This window comes from Panicum virgatum, chromosome 1K (genome assembly GCF_016808335.1).
Source record: "Panicum virgatum strain AP13 chromosome 1K, P.virgatum_v5, whole genome shotgun sequence".
Lineage (NCBI taxonomy): Eukaryota > Viridiplantae > Streptophyta > Magnoliopsida > Poales > Poaceae > Panicum > Panicum virgatum.
The window spans coordinates 36,857,283-36,874,453 of NC_053136.1; the positions used below are offsets into that span (position 1 = coordinate 36,857,283).

Below are 17,171 nucleotides of genomic sequence, written 5' to 3' on the forward strand. Positions count from 1 at the left end.
TTTGAAAATAATACCCGACTCCGACTCAGTTCCGATCCCTTTCTTGCACTAACCCTACACGGCCTTTGACCGAGAGGTGACAGCCCTTATAATGAGAGCACCGTGCTAGATTTGCAACCTACTATTGTTACCAGCCGCGCGTTCGATCGCCGCCGCCGCCGTCGCAATGTCGTACCACGTCGAACACCTGCACTCGGTCCAGGCCGTGGACGACGCCATCGACGGCGAGGGCGAGAGCGGCCGCCTGGTGGTTGTCCGCTTCGGCCGCGGCGGGCACGCCGACTGCGCGCGCCTCGACGCCGCCCTCGCCGCCGCCGCGGAGCGGGTCGGCCCCGTCGCGGCGCTGTACGCCGTCGACATCGACGAGGTGCAGGGCTTCAACGCCATGTACGAGCTGCACCTGCCCTGCACCCTCATGTTCTTCTACGGGTACCGGCACGTCGACGTTCGCAGCCTCCGCGGCAGGGACGACGTCGACTGGGCCGCGTACTGCGGCGGCGGCGGCGGCGGGTTCCCCGGCCTCGTCCAGACGGTGCACCAGAGGGCTAAGGCCGGGCGTCGACTAGTCATACTCGACTAGTAGTAGGAGGAGGTAGCGAGCACCTAGCAGCGTAGTGAAGTAGTAGCAGCAGTGTGGTTGCAAGTTTTTTTTTTGGATAATTGGTTGCAAGATAGAATAGTTGACAACGCTCATGCAGCAAACATGTTTTTTTTTCTTCATCTGTTCCTTCTTGTTGATGGGGTATCCCTTCATCACACACACATATATATACTTCCAATATGTTCCCCAGACATCAAAGAGAACCCATTCAGATGTATACATTTCCATCTTCTAAGACAAATACAGGTTGTTCCAAACATCAGAACCCAGGGATATATAATGACTGAAATTGGACTCCTCGAGAGTTACAAAACACAAGAAGATTGGTCCATGTTGGGGCTCTCCAAAACTTAACGGTATCGACTAGTTATCGTCCCTCAGAGTTTGCAGCTCCAGAACAATACGTTGAACCATTCTAAGCCGCACGGTTCGAAGACTATAATATATTTACAGGGGTAAAAATAATAATAAAAAACTTCGGGGGACCTGGGAGGCCTGGGCAAAGCTACCACGATATAATTTATATTGAATTCCCGCCAGCGGGCTCATGTAATATCCGCCTTTAGAATCCTCATCTTCCTTGGTCATACATGCTTAGAATCCTCATCTTCCTTGGCCAAACATGCTAGTCAAGTCAATCTTCAGAGTGGCAAGTCCAGTAGATCAGCCCACTGCAAGGTGCATCACCAACATTATAAGCGCTGGCCGGAAGGAAGGCGCAGCAGTGCAAGGAACAGACTATGGTATAGGCACGCGATAAGGAAGTAGCAAATACCTGACTAACACACAAACACACTGTATGACACCAGCAGTGCCAGTCCATGTAGATGGACCTGTGTCTGTAAGTGCGTCTTGAACCAAAAACCCAACCGCCCCAGCCAATGAGACAAAAGATACAACATATGAAATGAAAAGCCAGAGTTTCACCCTGCAATTCAACACATTCAAGGGTAAAAGTTAAAATCAGAGTGCAGCTCAGAGACATTTTGAGAGAATATCCTGACTTACCACAGTGGATCGTGCATGATAGTCTTTCCAAAAATAGCAAGTAGAGAAACAAGTCGTTGAAAACTGTGAACTAATTTTCACAAAGCCCAAAAGTAACAAGATTATGTATCTTTACCTTCCTATACATTTTAGTTTATTTGGCACAAAGGTTGGAAATTAGGGACAGAAGGTCTTGCCTTTGTTCTGATTATACTGATACCTGTTAGGATTTCATTTATGTGTTATTTTTTTGCTTACTGTTGCACTGATCCCAGTTCCATGGTTGTTTGATTCATACAACATGAAAACGGCATCATCACATAATTTTACCACAGTTCAGTTGTTCAAGTGCACAGTTCAACCATAATTTATCAGAACACAATATCTACCCTAGTGCTTCTGTTATGACCCTGTTTTTTAAAGAAATCTTATGACCTTTTAAGTAACCATTGCTTCAAATTCAAACCAAATAAGCCCAAATGCCTAATACACCGCTCCTGTCGAAACAAAATTGAAACAACTAAAAATCCAAAATCACTTGCTCAATCAATCAAGACACTTTGTGATGATGCCCAAATGAAGATTTAATTTTACACCTCATAATGTTCTAGGGTACAATGAAAATTTCTATGCTACAATATGCATATCCAATTTAATTTCAAACCCATGTACATATGGAAAGTCGTCCAGCAAGTAATGCAATCACAACTAGCACGATCAAGCATCGAATTTGCCAAATCAAACTGCTAAACCTCCCAGTGTTCAATTAGACGCATCATAGTACAGTTAACAAACGAAATAACCGCAATTACACCGACAAGTTCGAGAATCTTGGCCTTACCTCCACTCGTAGTCGTCGTAGGGCGAGTAGTAGCCGTCGCCGATGTCCTCCCGGTTGACGCAGTTGAACATGAGCGCCGCGAACATGGCGAAGAACCCTAACGAAGCAAGAACCCAGAGGGCACGATCGGTTGAAAACCCCAAGATTTCGGGACGCACGGAGCGAAGGGAGGCGGGACGGCGGGGACGACGCTTGCGGAGACCGCGCACCGCGCGCGTACGTACCTGGGAGGTAGTGGAGGAAGGGGACGGCGGCGGCGCTGCAGACGACGGCGTCGACCCAGAACCACCACCCGGCCCCGAAGACGGCGCCGGCGACGCCCGGGCCCACGACCGGCCAAGCCGCCAGGAGGTTGTTGTGGTCCATCGCCCCGCGGTGGCCGCCTCCGACTCCGACGCCGGCAAGGGGAGAGACCGACTGGGGAGTGGGGACGGGGAGACGATTTGTTCAGTCTAGTCCTTGAAAGTTTTAGTATTGTGATTTTGCTTAAAGGCTGAGGAGACGAGTGTAGCATTTCTAGATTGCTCCTTCACGAGAGAAAAGGTGCACTTTCTGTAGACCGTAGGGAACTAGCGATAAAAGAAAAATAGCTCATCGCAATTCGGAAGCAGGATCAGTATGAACCTTGCAAATTTAAACGAATCACCAATCTTCTTGGTTCATAATAAGTTCTGCATTCAAGCAGGGCTCGACAAATACGAACTGTTCCAGAAGTATGGCATCACATAAAACAAAGTTAGGAGGTCCAGTTCCCACATTTCGTAAAGCTTGCTTGATCGGGTATTTTTATAGGTTTTTGCTTTAGAGTTTTGAATTGATTCCAAACCTGAACACATCTAGCAGGAACCAAGCTAATGTATATCGAGATAAAGACACAAACACATTTCAAGATTCCAGCAGCGCTGAAGCACAAGCAGACTGCAGGAGTTCATGATCAAAGATCGACATACAACTCTTTTCAATACCCACGATCAGTGACAAGAGCCCACATTTGCAAGACAAACACGGGCCTACAGGAGCGCACCACTATGCCACTACTTGCTAGCCGATTTCGATTGGGAACTCCGATGATCCTTGGCGAGGCCTGACCTCTGGAGACTTTCTACAATCTGTTCCACCGCGCGATCTCCTCTCTCGAGGACGCCCTCCAGCACCTTCACCTTCTCCATCAACTGCTCAGCATCCATGTTCGCTGAGCTCACCAGCTTATCTGCAGCCTTCAACGCCGCGCATAGCTAGAGGCAGACAGAAAAACAACATTCATAGTTCCATAGAACAGCTACAGGCGCAGTTGCATTAAAAAAAAGAAACGGGAAAGCAAGAACCATACCTTCAGCATCAGCGATGGCCATGAAGGATCGTTCTCTTGGAGCGCCTTCATCAGAAACGGGAAAGCAAGAACCATACCTAATAGCACCAGGAATAACCCAAATTCAATGGCTTTGAGTTGAGACTTGAGAGAGATCACGAGTCCAATAAATCAGATCGCAAGTAGGTTACATTATAACAACATATCGATGAACAAAACAGCAGTTTTATGACTTGGGAGGGATGTCTCACTCATATCACTCATTGCTCATTTCACATGAGGATTAAGCAAAGCAGCAAATACAGTGATGACTCAAATTCGCAGCACTGACTAAAATTGCAGCAAGACAACTACTCTTATGACTGAAACTGCAGCAAAGCCAAGCACAGGACACCAGATCTTAAACTAAAAGTTAAGCACGAGAAGACAACTAGCCTTGCATCAATGTAAATCGAGCTGAGCTCTTCTGAGCCGTATATTTTTTTTATCCCCATGAAATCAAGTAAACTAAAATTGTTGCTGCCACATTCGTGGGGGACGGCCGGGTGCCTAACAGAAAACTAAAAGATACGAATCACTTGTTCAGCTCCAAATTGGGATGATTAATTCTACAAATCGAGGAGTACACAAGCAGCAGCATACGATGGATCATGGATGACAATGGAGGGGAACCGGATCGAGAACAGGGGGAGAAAAACGGAACCAAGACCTAACCTCGAAGAGCCGGCTGAGGTCGGACGGGTCGGCTTCCCCCGCCTGTTGTTCCGCCGAGGGAGAGGAGGGAACGGACGCATCTCCGCCAGCGGCGAGGGGATCATCGCCGCCGTCGACGGCGAGGTCGCTGAGGAGATCTCCGATGGTGAGGAGCGGACCTCCGACTCCCCGCATCTCTCCGACTCTGGGGGTGTTTGTATTCGCTTATAATCCGATTGTGGATGGAAATAATCCAAAATCCCACCCAAACGGTCTGCTTATTTCTCGATTAGGTGGGTCGTAGCTTCTCCCGGAATCACGAATACAACGTGAAAGGGGATTTTTCCCACCGCGTCCCAGGAGCCGCGCACCCGAGAAGCGAGGGGATTTTCCTCCCCCTGCCCCCGATACCCCTCGTCCCCGAGCTTCCGCACCCCCGTCTAGCGAGCTGCGCCGCCCCGCCCCCCGAACCCCCTCCTGCGCCGCCTGCCCAGCCCCCCTCCTGCTGCTGCCGCGCCTCCCGCTCGCCCCTGCTGCCGCCGCGCCGCCGCCCTCCCCTGCTGCTGTCGCGCTGCCGCCCGCATGCCGCACGGGCCCTGTTGGGGTGCGCCTGACTGCCACGTAAGGCTAGGATCCCTTCTTATAATATTTGACCCCACCAAGGAATAAGTATAAACAACCACCTTCTTCTCCTTATAAATAAGGGTTAATTGGATTCATGCCATTATAATTTTCCAAACTCCCTGATCTGCCATTATAATTCACCTATTCCGAACGATGTCATTACAATTCACATCTTCTTTGAGTCATGCCATTTTATACGTATTTGATGCTTCCAGGCCCACCCGCAGGTATCCATAGTACCGTATAGACCAAAATACCCCTGCTATGATTCTCTCAACCCGCTCATAGACTGCCAGCCCCACATGTCATCCCCTTTCTCCGTCCTTTTTTCTCCCCCCCCCCCTCCTTTCCTCTGCTCGTTGTCATGCGAGGCCCGCGCCGGCGGCGCCGTGCTGCGCCACGCCCCTGCTCCGCGCCACCGTTCGTCGCCGTCCAGAAGTCCGCTCTTCAGGGCGAACGCGTGCGCCTCACGGCCGAGGCGCAGATTCCCGGTGAGGTGGGAGCACGCGAGCACGGCGGTGAGGAGCGCGTCGGCAACGGCTAGGGAGAGGAGGTTGCAGGGGACGAACGGGTCGGAGTAGTAGGCCGGCGGCGGGGCCCGGGATCCGCCGTTGCTTGCGGCGGCGGACGAGGAGGCAGCCCCGACGCGGCGACGGGCAAAAGCGCGGACAGCAATGGCGTGGGACCGGAGCACTCCACCATATCCCCTGCGAGCGAGTAGACGAGCGGCATCCACGCGGGCACGCATCAACCGCGGCACGGGTGCTGCCGCCGCCGGTGTTGGAGCGCTGGCTCCCGTACAGCTGCCCCGTCCCCATCCCTCTCCCGTTCGGCAAGCTCGAGCAGATCGTCCAGCGGTTCGACGGCCCGCTGTTGGAGGAGTGCTTCCTCGCCTTCCCTGCCAAATTAATCAAAATCTTCCTCACAAATCAATCAAACTAGCACAGAGAGACAAAATTGGCCAGCGAATCGAGCTCCCTGGCAATCGAATTTCTAGTTTCCCTACTGGATCGATCTCCCAAGCATCTGAATTGGAAGTCCCCTTCATATGTGGCCGGAGGCCGGAGCAGAGTGGCCAGACGGAGCAGAGCAGAGAGGGAAGGAACTGAGGACGAGCACGGCCTGCTCGATGCACAGCTGCTGGCGCCCCTCGCGGCACTTGGCGAGGAGGCCGAGCACCTCGACGGCGCGGGCGGAGCCGACGGCGGCGAAGTTGGCGAGCGCGGGCGCGGCGCTCTCGCGCACGGCACGGCGGCGGTTCTCCGGCAGCTTGCAGAGCTCGTAGAGGGTCGTGGCCGCCTCGCGGCGCTCCCGCGGGCCGCCGCGGCGGAGGAGCCCCACCAGCTCCGGGATGGCCGAGCGGTGCGCGCCGATGCTGCACTTGTTGACGTCGACGGTGGCGAGGCTGGTGTGCAGCCGCAGCACGCGCAGGCGCCGGACGACCTCGTCCCTCGGGAGAGGCTCCGCCCGGCCGCTCGAGCCGTTCTCCGCCGGCTAGCTCTGTGCTGTGCTGGATTTGGTGAGGGATTTGGCCGCCGGGGCCGTCGCCGCCGCTGCGTACTGTTTCTTGCGGAGTCCCGCTGCGCTCAGCCCCGACGGGGAGGAGGGGGATTGGGATCAGGGGCGGAGGCGCGGCACGGCGGCGGCGGCGCGGGCCTCGTAGGCGCTGCGTGCGCGGAGCAGGGGCGGAGGCGTGGAACGGCGGTGCCGGCGCTGCGCGGAGCGCGGCCCGGTGGCGGCGTGGAGCAGGGGCCGAGGTGCGGCACGGCATCGCGCGTGCGGAGCAAGGGCGGCGACGTGTTCGGAGGAAGGGGATGACATGGGGCCGGCTGTGTGTGAGTGGAGAGAGAATCATAGCAGTAGGGGCATTTTGGTCTATACGGTAATATGGGCGCCTGCAGGTGGGTCCGAGGGCATCAAATACGTATAAAATGACATGTCTCAGAGAATATAAGAATTGTAATGGCATCGTTCGAAATAGGTGAATTGTAATGGCGGATCACAAAACTTGCAAAATTATAATGACATGGATCCAATTAACCATATAAATAACCCCCATGGAAGGAGGTGGGGGACTTTTGGCCTCTTGTTTATTGGCTCACTTGGCTTGCTCTCCCTTCACTCTATCTCATCTCTTGTCTGTTCGGGGGCAAAACCCCAACAGCTGGCGTCCACCGTGCTTGGCACGTCTTATTTTTTTAGAGAGATGATGATATTGAGATGGAGCGAAGCTTAGTGCGCCTAAGCAATTCAATATTTGCCAAAGAAAAACACCTTCGTGCAACAACATCACCCACATCGAAGGTCCAAGTCGAAGGCTGCTGAAAAGGATCAATACATACTTATCACCTTCGTGTTAAAAGAGGAAAAAAAAGAATAAGGCAAGAAGCAAAGTGTTCCCGGCAACGGAGCAGGCTAGGTCCAGCGAAGCTGCAGATGTCACCTGACCTTCGATCGTGGAAATAATGTCCGGCACCTTCGCCAGTTTTTATTCTGCACCACCATTCTACAGGGTGCATGTATCCTTGAAAGAGCTTTATTAACTATTTATCTTTACCACCTTCGCATGCCATAACCTCATTTTAACTTGGGTTGTTTTCTAGTAGAGCAAATTAACTAACCCCCATTCGAGGTTATTCTGTCTCCCTAAAATGCAGTCATCATCTTACGTGGCTTTTGGAGAAGTTCATGACCTCGCGGATCCTCGCGACAAGCTGCGGTCGTAACTTCCGCAACAAGCCGAGATCATTCAAACACCACACGAAGCTGCTGTCCACTGCACGGAAACCGTGATGAGGGCCAACCTTGTGACAGCTGCCGACGCCCACTGAACCTCCGCGGAGAGTTCGGAAGTTCATATGCAAGCTGAACCTCCGCGGCAAGCATCAATCCTTGCGGCAAGTTCAACCCTCGCAGCAAGAAGCTTCGCGGCCATCAGCAGCCAGCCGAACCTTCACTCGACCATCTGCGACCTCCACGGCAAGACTGAAGTTTCGCACGTGGCCCAAAGCCAACGACGGAGGCAAGAACAAAATCCACATTTGGTGAAAACAAGGAACGAAGGTTGTGTTCTTCCATGGCATAAGTTATTTGGTCGTGTTACCTTCGTTGGTTTCCATTCTGCCTCTAATAAATATATAAAACCTATATTATTTCTAATGCCCTGATTGGCCTATCACTCGTTTTTGACACAACCTGTGGAGGCCCGCATGGCCCGAGCGAAGCTGCCGAGAAAGCAACAAGGCTCAGCTGAAGCCTACCACGAAAGTTATGGAAGCAAGAATACAGAGGCATCCTGGCCTCATCTTTGCACGTGCTGCATGCAGCAGACTGCAGCACAACTCCATCGTGAGCTGTCCAAGGCATCGTGTCCTTCGCGGCCGTCCGTCTGCGGCGAACCTCCGCGGCAAGCTGGACCTTCGCGCACAGGCGAACTTCCACGGCGAGCACGAACCTCCTCGGCAAGTTCAAGCTCCACGGCGAGCTGGACCTTCGCGACCGCCGACGAACCTCCGCCGGAAGCACACGCCAACCTCCGGCCGACCAGCCTCTGGACCCCCACGGCGAACAAGAACCTCCTCGGCAAGCTGAAGCTCCGCGGCGAGCTGGACCTCCGCGGCAAGCCGCGACCTCCGCCGGCGGCCCACCCTTCGGGAAGAGTGGCAAACCTCCACAGCAAGTCGCGACCTTCGCCAGCAGCCCACCCTTCGGGAAGACCGACAAGAAGTCGCGACCTCCGCGGCAAGCCGCGACCTCCGCCGGCAGCTCAACCTTCGGGAAGAGCGACAACATCCGGGACAAGCGGAAACCTCCAAGCCACGACCTCCGCACACAAAACTGCGGAACCCAAGCTGAACCTCCGCGGCGAACCCCTGGAAGCTCCTCTGCAAGCTGAACCTCCGCTCGGCAAGCATCGATCCTTATAGCAAGTCTGAGCCTATCGCAGCAAGAAGCTTCGCGGCCGTTACCGGCCAGCCGTCGAGGTTAGAGAACCGCCCAATTTGATACTATTTTAAATGAATCGCCGGTTATTATCATCCAGATGAGAGTTAACACGTGCATGCCGGAGAGCGTGACACGTGTTATCCCACATCTAGAGACACGAATAACCGACACGTCATTCATCCAAAATAATATCAAATCCGGTAGTCCCGGTATATGCTCCAACATACGCCCAGAATCAGCATATGCACATACCGTTTACAATCGAATACATCGCCAAGAATCCACAAAGAGTAGTTTTATACTATCAGAGTTCACAGCTTAATATTACAAGTTCAACATAGGTGGGTTTCAAACTTCACTTACAAGTCTTGGGCTCACGAAAGTCATATTAAACAGAAACATAAAGTTTATTGCATTTACATGCTCTCCCGAAGCTCGATTACGATAAAGACTTACTAAAGTAATGACGCCTTGCTCAAGGACATCATTACAGCCACCACGACCTAATCTTCCCCCGCGTTTGGATCAGCGGAGTAGAAGTGGCCAAACACCACTTCGGGCTCACCTGCAACTAGGTTTAGAAAGCACCCTGAGTACAAAGGTACTCCGCAAGACTTACGCGATTAAATAAGCAAGGATCATGCATTGGCTCAAGTAAAAGCTTTAAGGTTAAGTAATTATTGCATAAGCATTAGCTTTCTACACTATCACCTATCAGAATTAATTAATCTTGCCCAACCTCAAACACTTTTAGTTGATTAAAAGAGTAATTTAAATAATCAATAGATCATTGACAAGACATGATTCCAAAACCAACAATACCAAAACTCTCTAAGAGGAATTCGGCGAACCAAGAGCTTGCTCATATCCGAGAGCGCGGCAATTCGAATTGATTATAACCTTGCAAGAGTGTACTACTTTACCCACACGACGCGAGGACCATGCGACTCACCCAACCGATCACGCCGGGCAAGGGGGGTACTCACGTCAACCGTTCCCAACAAGGCTCGATCATTGAACCTCACACCTAGATTACGAGTAGAGACTTAGTTCCACCAGGGACATCTCTAAACTTTCCTACACATAGGTCCACCTGGGGACACACTAAGCCTCTCTGCATAGCCCGTAACCACGTATCTAGGACTGCACATCAATGATCAAGTCAAAGAAGGTAATTGGTTCATCCATACCATTATTATTGGATATGTGGTAGCATGGAAAGGTGCTCAAGGCCGATGGCATCCACTCGGTCCTTAATCGATCCAAGCGGACTATGCCCATGTGACTTCATTCTTTAGGCCCTAACATTCCGCTCAAATCTCGGTACTACCACTTCACTAGCCACCAGACCAAACCAGTGCGATCAAGGGTAACCGGTAAATGTGATACTCCAGCTGTTCCTTCTAGTAAGGCAATTGAGTATTCTAAGCAGAACTAAGCATCTAGTCAAATTAAGTTATTAACTGACTAACATGTGGCAAGGACATGGTTAAACAATTCAAGGAAGGATAGTGCATCAAAATAGATACAAAAATGCAATACATACATGCTAAACATATATAGCCCAACAATACCCAGGTGTAATAGCTAAACTAAATTAAATTAGACAGGTGCAAGGAATATGCTTAGCTGCTTGCCTAGGTTAACTTCGGGCTCGACCACAAACGGGACTCCAGGCTCGGGCTCAACAGACTCGGCGGGCTCCACGGGTTCGTTCTCCGACGGTTCGGTCACTGTAATGCATGAATGCGATGCAAGAATTAAGAAATGAACTAAACAACAAGAATAAATCATGAAATAATTTGAGCATGCATAGGACAATGCAAAGAACTCATGAAAATTGGTTTTGCAGCAAAAGCATTTTCCTATAAATAACCATAAATAGATCAATTTTCAGCTACTCTAAGAAAGATAAATCAGAAAAGGCATGCAAACTGAAGTAAACAAATCCAATAAAATTATCATAGAAACTAGGAAGCAACATAAGGCTAAAAAAACTGGTTTTGCCATTTTACCACTTTCCAGCAAAAATTTCTATATTAAATAATTTTCAGACAAAGTATAAGAAAACAAGCTAAATCTTTGCTAAACAGCAAGGAACCAAGTGAACAAATAGTACCACTGGAAACTACATCTCACAAGGAGTCTAACAAAATTTGGTTTGGCATTTTTCAAGCAGTACACAAATAAATAAGCATTAAACTCACTTTTGCAAGATAAATCTATAGATAAATCTATAACAAAGTAACATGCAAAAAAAATATTTTTCCTAAGTAGATCTCAGCTAGAGGAATCCAACAAAACAAGTTTCATAATTTTTGGAGCTATACATGAATTTCTACAAATTTTGCAAGATTGCAGATATATGAAACCTAAGAAACCCTAGCGAAATTGCTAGGTCTACCCGAGGGTAGCCACCCCGGCCACCGATAGGTGGGCCCAGGGGGCCGGGCAGCACCACCAGGCCGGGTCAAGTCCAAGGCCTGCCTTGACCCAGCGCCTGGGCGCGCCCACGCGCGCGGGGCCGGCGGACGGCGGCGCGGCGGAGCGAGGCCGGAGCGGGCCAGGGCGGCGCACACGGGGATGAGGAGGAGGCGGCGAGCCTCACCGGCGGTGGCGCAGGCGAGGAGCGGCGGCGAGGGGGCGGTGCGACGGGCAGGGGCGGCGGCGGGCGGAGGAGAGCGGCGGCGGCCCTGCAGGGAGGCGGATGGGGCCGGGTTAGGGACGAAATCGAAGGCCGACGACGCGAGGAAGCTCCCAACGCGAAGAATCGAGGCGGCGTTCACCGGAGATGGCGAATCGACGGCGGCAAGGAGCTCGGCGGCGACGGCAATGGAGGTGGGGAACGGGGCTAGGGTTTGCGGGGATCGTGACCGGTCGTGCGCGGATAAGGAAGGGCGGAGAGAAGAATGAAGCGGCGGCACGGAACGCGAAGATGAACGGCACGTGGCGCGACGCACGAGGTTGGACGCCTGCGACGGCGACGCGTGCGCGCGGCGTGGCGCCGAGCAGAACAGAGAGGAGGGAGAGGGAGAGGCTGACAGGTGGGCCCGGCGGGGATTTTTCTTTTTCTTCTTTTTTTTTCTCAGGGCTGTGACAGTTACCACTAATCAAGCTTACCATGATGCCACCACCAATCGAAGGCCACGTCCCATTCTTTTTATATACATTACTTTAATCCACTAACCTTTTATGGTTTGTTGCAAGAAATGAAAAGCATCGATTTTAATCATCTCGGTCCTTCGATTCTGTACACAAGCTCGTACAACTAGCTGAACAAAGCACGAAGCTGCCATCAGGCCAAAGCGCATCATTTTACGCGTGCATGCGCATGTGCACGTGCATGCCTGCACTACCTATGCATGCATCTCTTTTTGTCACGTATCTGTATTCTATCGCGTGCATCAAGGCAGCAGCTAGCTTTGCTTCAGGTTGCAACACGAAACTCCAAAACAAGAATGCAGCTGCGGTCACAACGTCAAGCTATGGAACCCTCGCTCAGAACCTCCGCGGTAACCTCGGAACTTCTACTGCGAGCTGAAGCTTCGCGATCACCAGCGGCGAGCTGAACCCTCGCGGCCATCAGCGACTCTCAAACTTCGCGGCTCGCGCTGATGAGCTCCGCGACAGCAGTTGGTGCCTTTGGCCAGGACCTTTGGCTCGTTTTCTAGTAGTGGGACTCACCCACCATCAGACACCCTGTTAGATGCTCCATCCAAGAACTGTTTAATGCTATGTGAAAAGACAATTTTGCCCATATTGGCCACACCACCCTTCTCCCTCCTCTGCTCCACCTCGACGCCGGCTGTCGTGCCCTAGCTGGTGGGCGGACGCCGTCGACCGCCCGTGCCCCCGCGGGCGCTCATCCGCGCCGAGGCGCGCGCACCTGCGCCGCCAGCGCCAAGGCCTCGCGGTCGTTCGCACTGCTGATGACACTGCCACGGCTGCCTGCCGCTGCTGACCCTCCCGAAGCAGCCCGCATCCATGCTTCCGTCCAACCACTGCGCCTTGTGGAAGTGCAGTAGCACAAGCACCGCCATGACGTTCTCGACGCAGATGCAGATATCGTTGTGCATGTCCAGGAATGACAAAAGCGCTAGCAGCCGCCACTGCACCTTCACGCCCCCGCCGCACTTCGCCTGGTATGCGTCTAGCGCCTCAGCAATGAGCTTGCGCATCTCCGATACCTCCTGGTTCACCACCATCACGCCGTTGAAGCCCCAGCCTTGATGATGGCCTCCCACAGGGCCTGCCTTCCGTTGGGCACGGCGGCCTCCTGTTGGGGCACAGCGGCCGTGGGGCATGGTAGCTGGCAGCGGTGTGGAGCAGCCAGCAGGATCCCGTGCACTACTGCATGGTGCAGTTGGGTCGCTGACATGTGTTGTGAATCCAATCCTACACGTCATTGAAACTGCACTACTGCAGAGGAACTACTTCCGTGGAGCAGATGCGGGAGAAGGGAAGGAGATGAGCAAGAGGGGGTGGCCTATAGAGGTGGAATCATCTTTTCACGGGATATTTAACCGTTCTTGGATGGAAAATCCAACAGAGTGTCATAAAAGGAACCAAAGTTAAACTTGGTATCAAATAGGGAGAAAAAAATTTAAAGTCCAAGAAAGGAACCGGTAATTTTTCTAGTGTCAAATAACGGATTTTCTCTTTGCTTAAAGGGTGAGGAGGTGAGTGAGGACGCTTAGCTAGGGCCTAGGGGTAGCTTTTCTAGATTGCTCCTTCACGAGAAAAAGTGCACTTTCTGTAGACCCTAGGGAACTAGCGATAAAAGAAAAATAGCCCATCGCAATTCGCAAGCAGGAATCAGTATGAACCTTGTGAATTTAAACGAATCACCAATTTTCTTGGTTCATACTCAACAAATATGAACTATTCCAGCAGTATGGCATCACAGAAAACAGACTAAGGAGGTCCAGTTCCCAAATTTCATAAAGCATGCTTGATCGGGTATTTTTATAGGGGCAACATATCCTATGCAAACCAGTCATTTTGTGGAAACTATGGAAACTACAATCAAAACCACAGGATCCTCATCCAAGGGCTAATAGAAGAGGTGGGTTGTTTTAGCACTTAACCCCTCCCACTCATCCCTCCTAATCCAAAATTATGCAAATCCCCCCACTGCCAGAGACTGATCGGATGCTGCCCTCCTCCCGAAAGGCCGCCGCCCTCGTCTGGGGATTTGCAGCGCCATTGGCCGCCGCTGGCTGCTACCAAGGGACTTCACCGTCCAGTCATCTGGCCGGAGGAGCTTCAAAACGAGTTTGCCTGTGTCTCGCGACACCTGGTCTCGCCGCCGCCATGGCCAAGGTCGGGACCTGCTTTGCGCGCGAGTTCGCGAACGGAGACATCCTATACTGCAAAAAAAACTATTAGCATGGATCAGCCGAGGAGGCTTCGATTCGTCGGCGGCGGCGGCGGCGCGATGCGACACGACGTGATTTACCTTGGTGACCATGAACTGCCACAGCCTCGCCGACCGCGACTGCTTGGCCGACAGACAGGGCTGGTTGTCCACGAGGATGAACACCTTCTTACTGAGCGGGGTGAAGTAGAGGAACGCCCGTGAGATGTAGGATTGGATGTCCCTGCATGCACGACATGGGAATCAATCCCACGCCTTCATCATTGTACGGATCGTCTTCATCCCAGAAACCAAATTGATGAACAAGAAATTACCCAATCTGCAGGCCTGTCGAGGGGTAGATATCTGGCAAAGGCTGTGTTGGGCGAGGGCCCTGCACCTCCAGGGGCGGGATCTCGCGAGGGACCCTGGACCTCCAGGGGTTGCGTCCCCCTGACGGCGGAGGGGCCGTAGACCTCCATGGGTGGCGCCCCATTCTGGTCCACGGCCGACGGAGCTCGCTGGCCGGGCAAGGGGCGGCGGAGCACTGGAGGCGGATGTGGTGCGGCACAGGTTGGGGGAGAAATAGGGGATGGGGGCTGGGCGCCGGAGGGGATGATGTGCAGGGGGTTATCCACAAAAGTTTGATTACTTGGGCTAATGGTGGGAAGGGTTAAGTACTAAAACAACCCACCTCTTCTTCTAGCTCTTGGATGAGGATCCTGTGGCTTTGATTATAGTTTCCATAGTTTTCACAAGTTGGCTAGTTTGCATAGGATATGTTGTCTTTTAGAGGTTATTGCTTCAGAGTTTTGAGTTGATTCCAAACCTGAACACATCTAGCAGGAACCAAGCTACTGAATGAAGAAACGAGCAGCATGTATCGAGATAAAGACACAGAAACATTCCAAGATTCCAACAGCGCTAAAGCACAAGCAGACTGTAGGAGTTCATGAACAAAGATCGATTTACAACTCTTTTCAGTACCCATGAGCAACTGCCGTTCCTCTCCCTCCGTGCTCGGACAGGGACCGCTTTGTCGCTGCAGGCCACCTCTGACGGCGGGTCCAGCCGCCCCTCCTCCCTCTCCCAGCGGTGATGCGGCCGGCGCCCGCCCCTCCTTGCTCTCCCAGCGGCAATTTGACCGGCGTGGAACGGCACTTGCCCCAACGGTGGCGGTGCGGCGAGACCTGCGAGGCGGCACGGCGGCACTAGCCTGTCGGGCCAGTCCAGCACGCCAAACATGCCTCCGTGGCGTGCCTGTGCCTCGGCACGTGGGCCGGTCTAGCCCGACGCGAATTGATAAACAAGACAATCGTACAAGGTCTAATCGTGCCAGGCTAAATCAGGCCCGGATCGTGTCGTGCCGAGCCTGGGCAGCCGGAATGGCCAACTATACCTCCGCTCCGCAACATCAGACCCCGTTCGCTTGTCAGCAGTCGGCACCCCACTCCATCCCGGACTTCCGGCTCCCCGCCGTCCAAGAGTCCGAGTCCTATCTAACACTCGACAGGGAACCTTCTTGCCTTCTCTCCCTTTTTGCTACAGTTGAAAAGGGCGACTCGGAGGCGAACCGCATCCCGGCACCATTCTCGTCGGCTCCCCGTCGTTTCCGGCAGCCTCGCTGCCGGGAGATAATGGGGAGCTAGGATCCAGTGGCGGGTGTACATACTTTCTCTTTCTAGTCTAGATCTAGGCAGAGTAGAAATAGCTGTTCCCATGTTGAGATACTCGGATGGGCTCTTTTGCTATCTCTGCTTCTTCTCCGGTGATGTTGCTGTCTGTACTGCTTCTTCCGGCGAGGAGAGCGGCAAGATTAGAATAAATCTCCCTATGTTGGTCAGCTCGATTGGGGATCTGTTGTGTCCATGCCTCTCTTTCGTGGCGACGGCGTCGGCTTCAGCTTCGTCTCCGTTGGACGAGGATCCAGCTTCTGCGGTTAAGAAGGAGTATGTTATCTTACCAATCTGTCGAATCAGGGTTGGTTGTTCGTCCCACCTCGTGGTGGTTTACTTCCCCTTCGAGGTTCCTGTTGTCCGGCGAGCCGGGGTCGTCCTTTGTGGCGTTAGGCCCCATGTTCCGAGCGCGATTAGGTGTCGCTTCAGGTGACGTTTGCCCCAACTGTCACCTGAAGCGCGGTTCGCTCTGCCTCCGAAAATTTTAATGGGCTGTCAGCCGAACTAAGATGTTTTACGCGTGCAGCATATTTCACGATAGAAAAAGTCTATCAAGTACAGTAATCAATACCACATGCAGCAGATTCCATAGTAGATAAGGCCATCTCCAGTAGCGAGTCGAACCATCCTCTGTAAAAGTAGCCACATAAGCATCCCTTCCAGTCGAATCCTGAGCCAATCCAAACTATGCCCCCCCCCCCCGCGCACTCCAAGAAACAAGGCATAAGAGAGCAGGCTTTCTCTTCTAAAAGCTGCAGACACCCAAGGAGCAAGACATGGCAGGTGGGACCGATCCATTTTTTATTTGTGAGGAGTCGACTCCCAACGACGATTCGACTTCTCTCTCTTTCCTTGAAGATTCGCTTTCTACAGTGGTGAATTCGACTCGTGCATGCGTCAGCTCGGACGAGGATTCACTTTCAACTTCTCACTGGAGAAGCCCTAAGTCCACCAACTATAGGAGTAATCATTACCATATGCAGTGCTCTAGTGAAAGTGATGTGTAGCGAAGTAAAAAAATATATATAAAATTGTGACTCTACGAGCAAGAAACATTCAATGTAAAAAAAGTCGTAAATTTCAAATCGAGTATCTAAATTAAATTTTGATTTCACCATAATGTTTCTCATGATGAGATC

General features: G+C 52.3%; 3 protein-coding genes across 3 annotated transcripts; 1 reads left to right on the plus strand and 2 right to left on the minus strand.

Annotated features, from left to right (window-relative positions):
• Positions 1–166: 166 nt before the first annotated feature.
• On the plus strand, positions 167–580 carry LOC120654910 (thioredoxin-like protein YLS8). The gene has a single exon (XM_039932594.1). The coding sequence runs from the start codon at positions 167–169 to the stop codon at positions 578–580; it is 414 nt and encodes a 137-aa protein (XP_039788528.1).
• A 214-nt stretch (positions 581–794) lies between these two features.
• On the minus strand, positions 795–2,937 carry LOC120705675 (transmembrane protein 50 homolog). The gene is made up of 4 exons (XM_039990151.1): positions 2,654–2,937; positions 2,430–2,526; positions 1,377–1,529; positions 795–1,272 (listed from the first exon to the last, which is right to left on the minus strand). Exons 1-4 carry the CDS (start codon positions 2,793–2,795, stop codon positions 1,236–1,238), a joined length of 429 nt encoding a protein of 142 aa, XP_039846085.1. The 5' UTR covers positions 2,796–2,937; the 3' UTR covers positions 795–1,235.
• A 249-nt stretch (positions 2,938–3,186) lies between these two features.
• On the minus strand, positions 3,187–4,880 carry LOC120705691. The gene is made up of 3 exons (XM_039990174.1): positions 4,437–4,880; positions 3,760–3,836; positions 3,187–3,664 (listed from the first exon to the last, which is right to left on the minus strand). Exons 1-3 carry the CDS (start codon positions 4,624–4,626, stop codon positions 3,464–3,466), a joined length of 468 nt encoding a protein of 155 aa, XP_039846108.1. The 5' UTR covers positions 4,627–4,880; the 3' UTR covers positions 3,187–3,463.
• Positions 4,881–17,171: the final 12,291 nt, after the last annotated feature.

Coding starts and splice junctions, on each gene's coding strand:
- LOC120654910 (XM_039932594.1), top strand. CDS start 167: ATGTCGTACCACGTCGAACACCTGCACTCGGTCCAGGCCGTGGACGAC.
- LOC120705675 (XM_039990151.1), bottom strand. CDS start 2,795: ATGGACCACAACAACCTCCTGGCGGCTTGGCCGGTCGTGGGCCCGGGC. Junction 2,527..2,653: donor CTTCCTCCACTACCTCCCAG/GTACGTACGCGC, acceptor TTGCTTCGTTAG/GGTTCTTCGCCATGTTCGCG. Junction 1,530..2,429: donor TACGACGACTACGAGTGGAG/GTAAGGCCAAGA, acceptor GTTGAATTGCAG/GGTGAAACTCTGGCTTTTCA.
- LOC120705691 (XM_039990174.1), bottom strand. CDS start 4,626: ATGCGGGGAGTCGGAGGTCCGCTCCTCACCATCGGAGATCTCCTCAGC. Junction 3,837..4,436: donor CGAGGTTAGGTCTTGGTTCC/GTTTTTCTCCCC, acceptor TGGTGCTATTAG/GTATGGTTCTTGCTTTCCCG. Junction 3,665..3,759: donor GGCCATCGCTGATGCTGAAG/GTATGGTTCTTG, acceptor GTCTGCCTCTAG/CTATGCGCGGCGTTGAAGGC.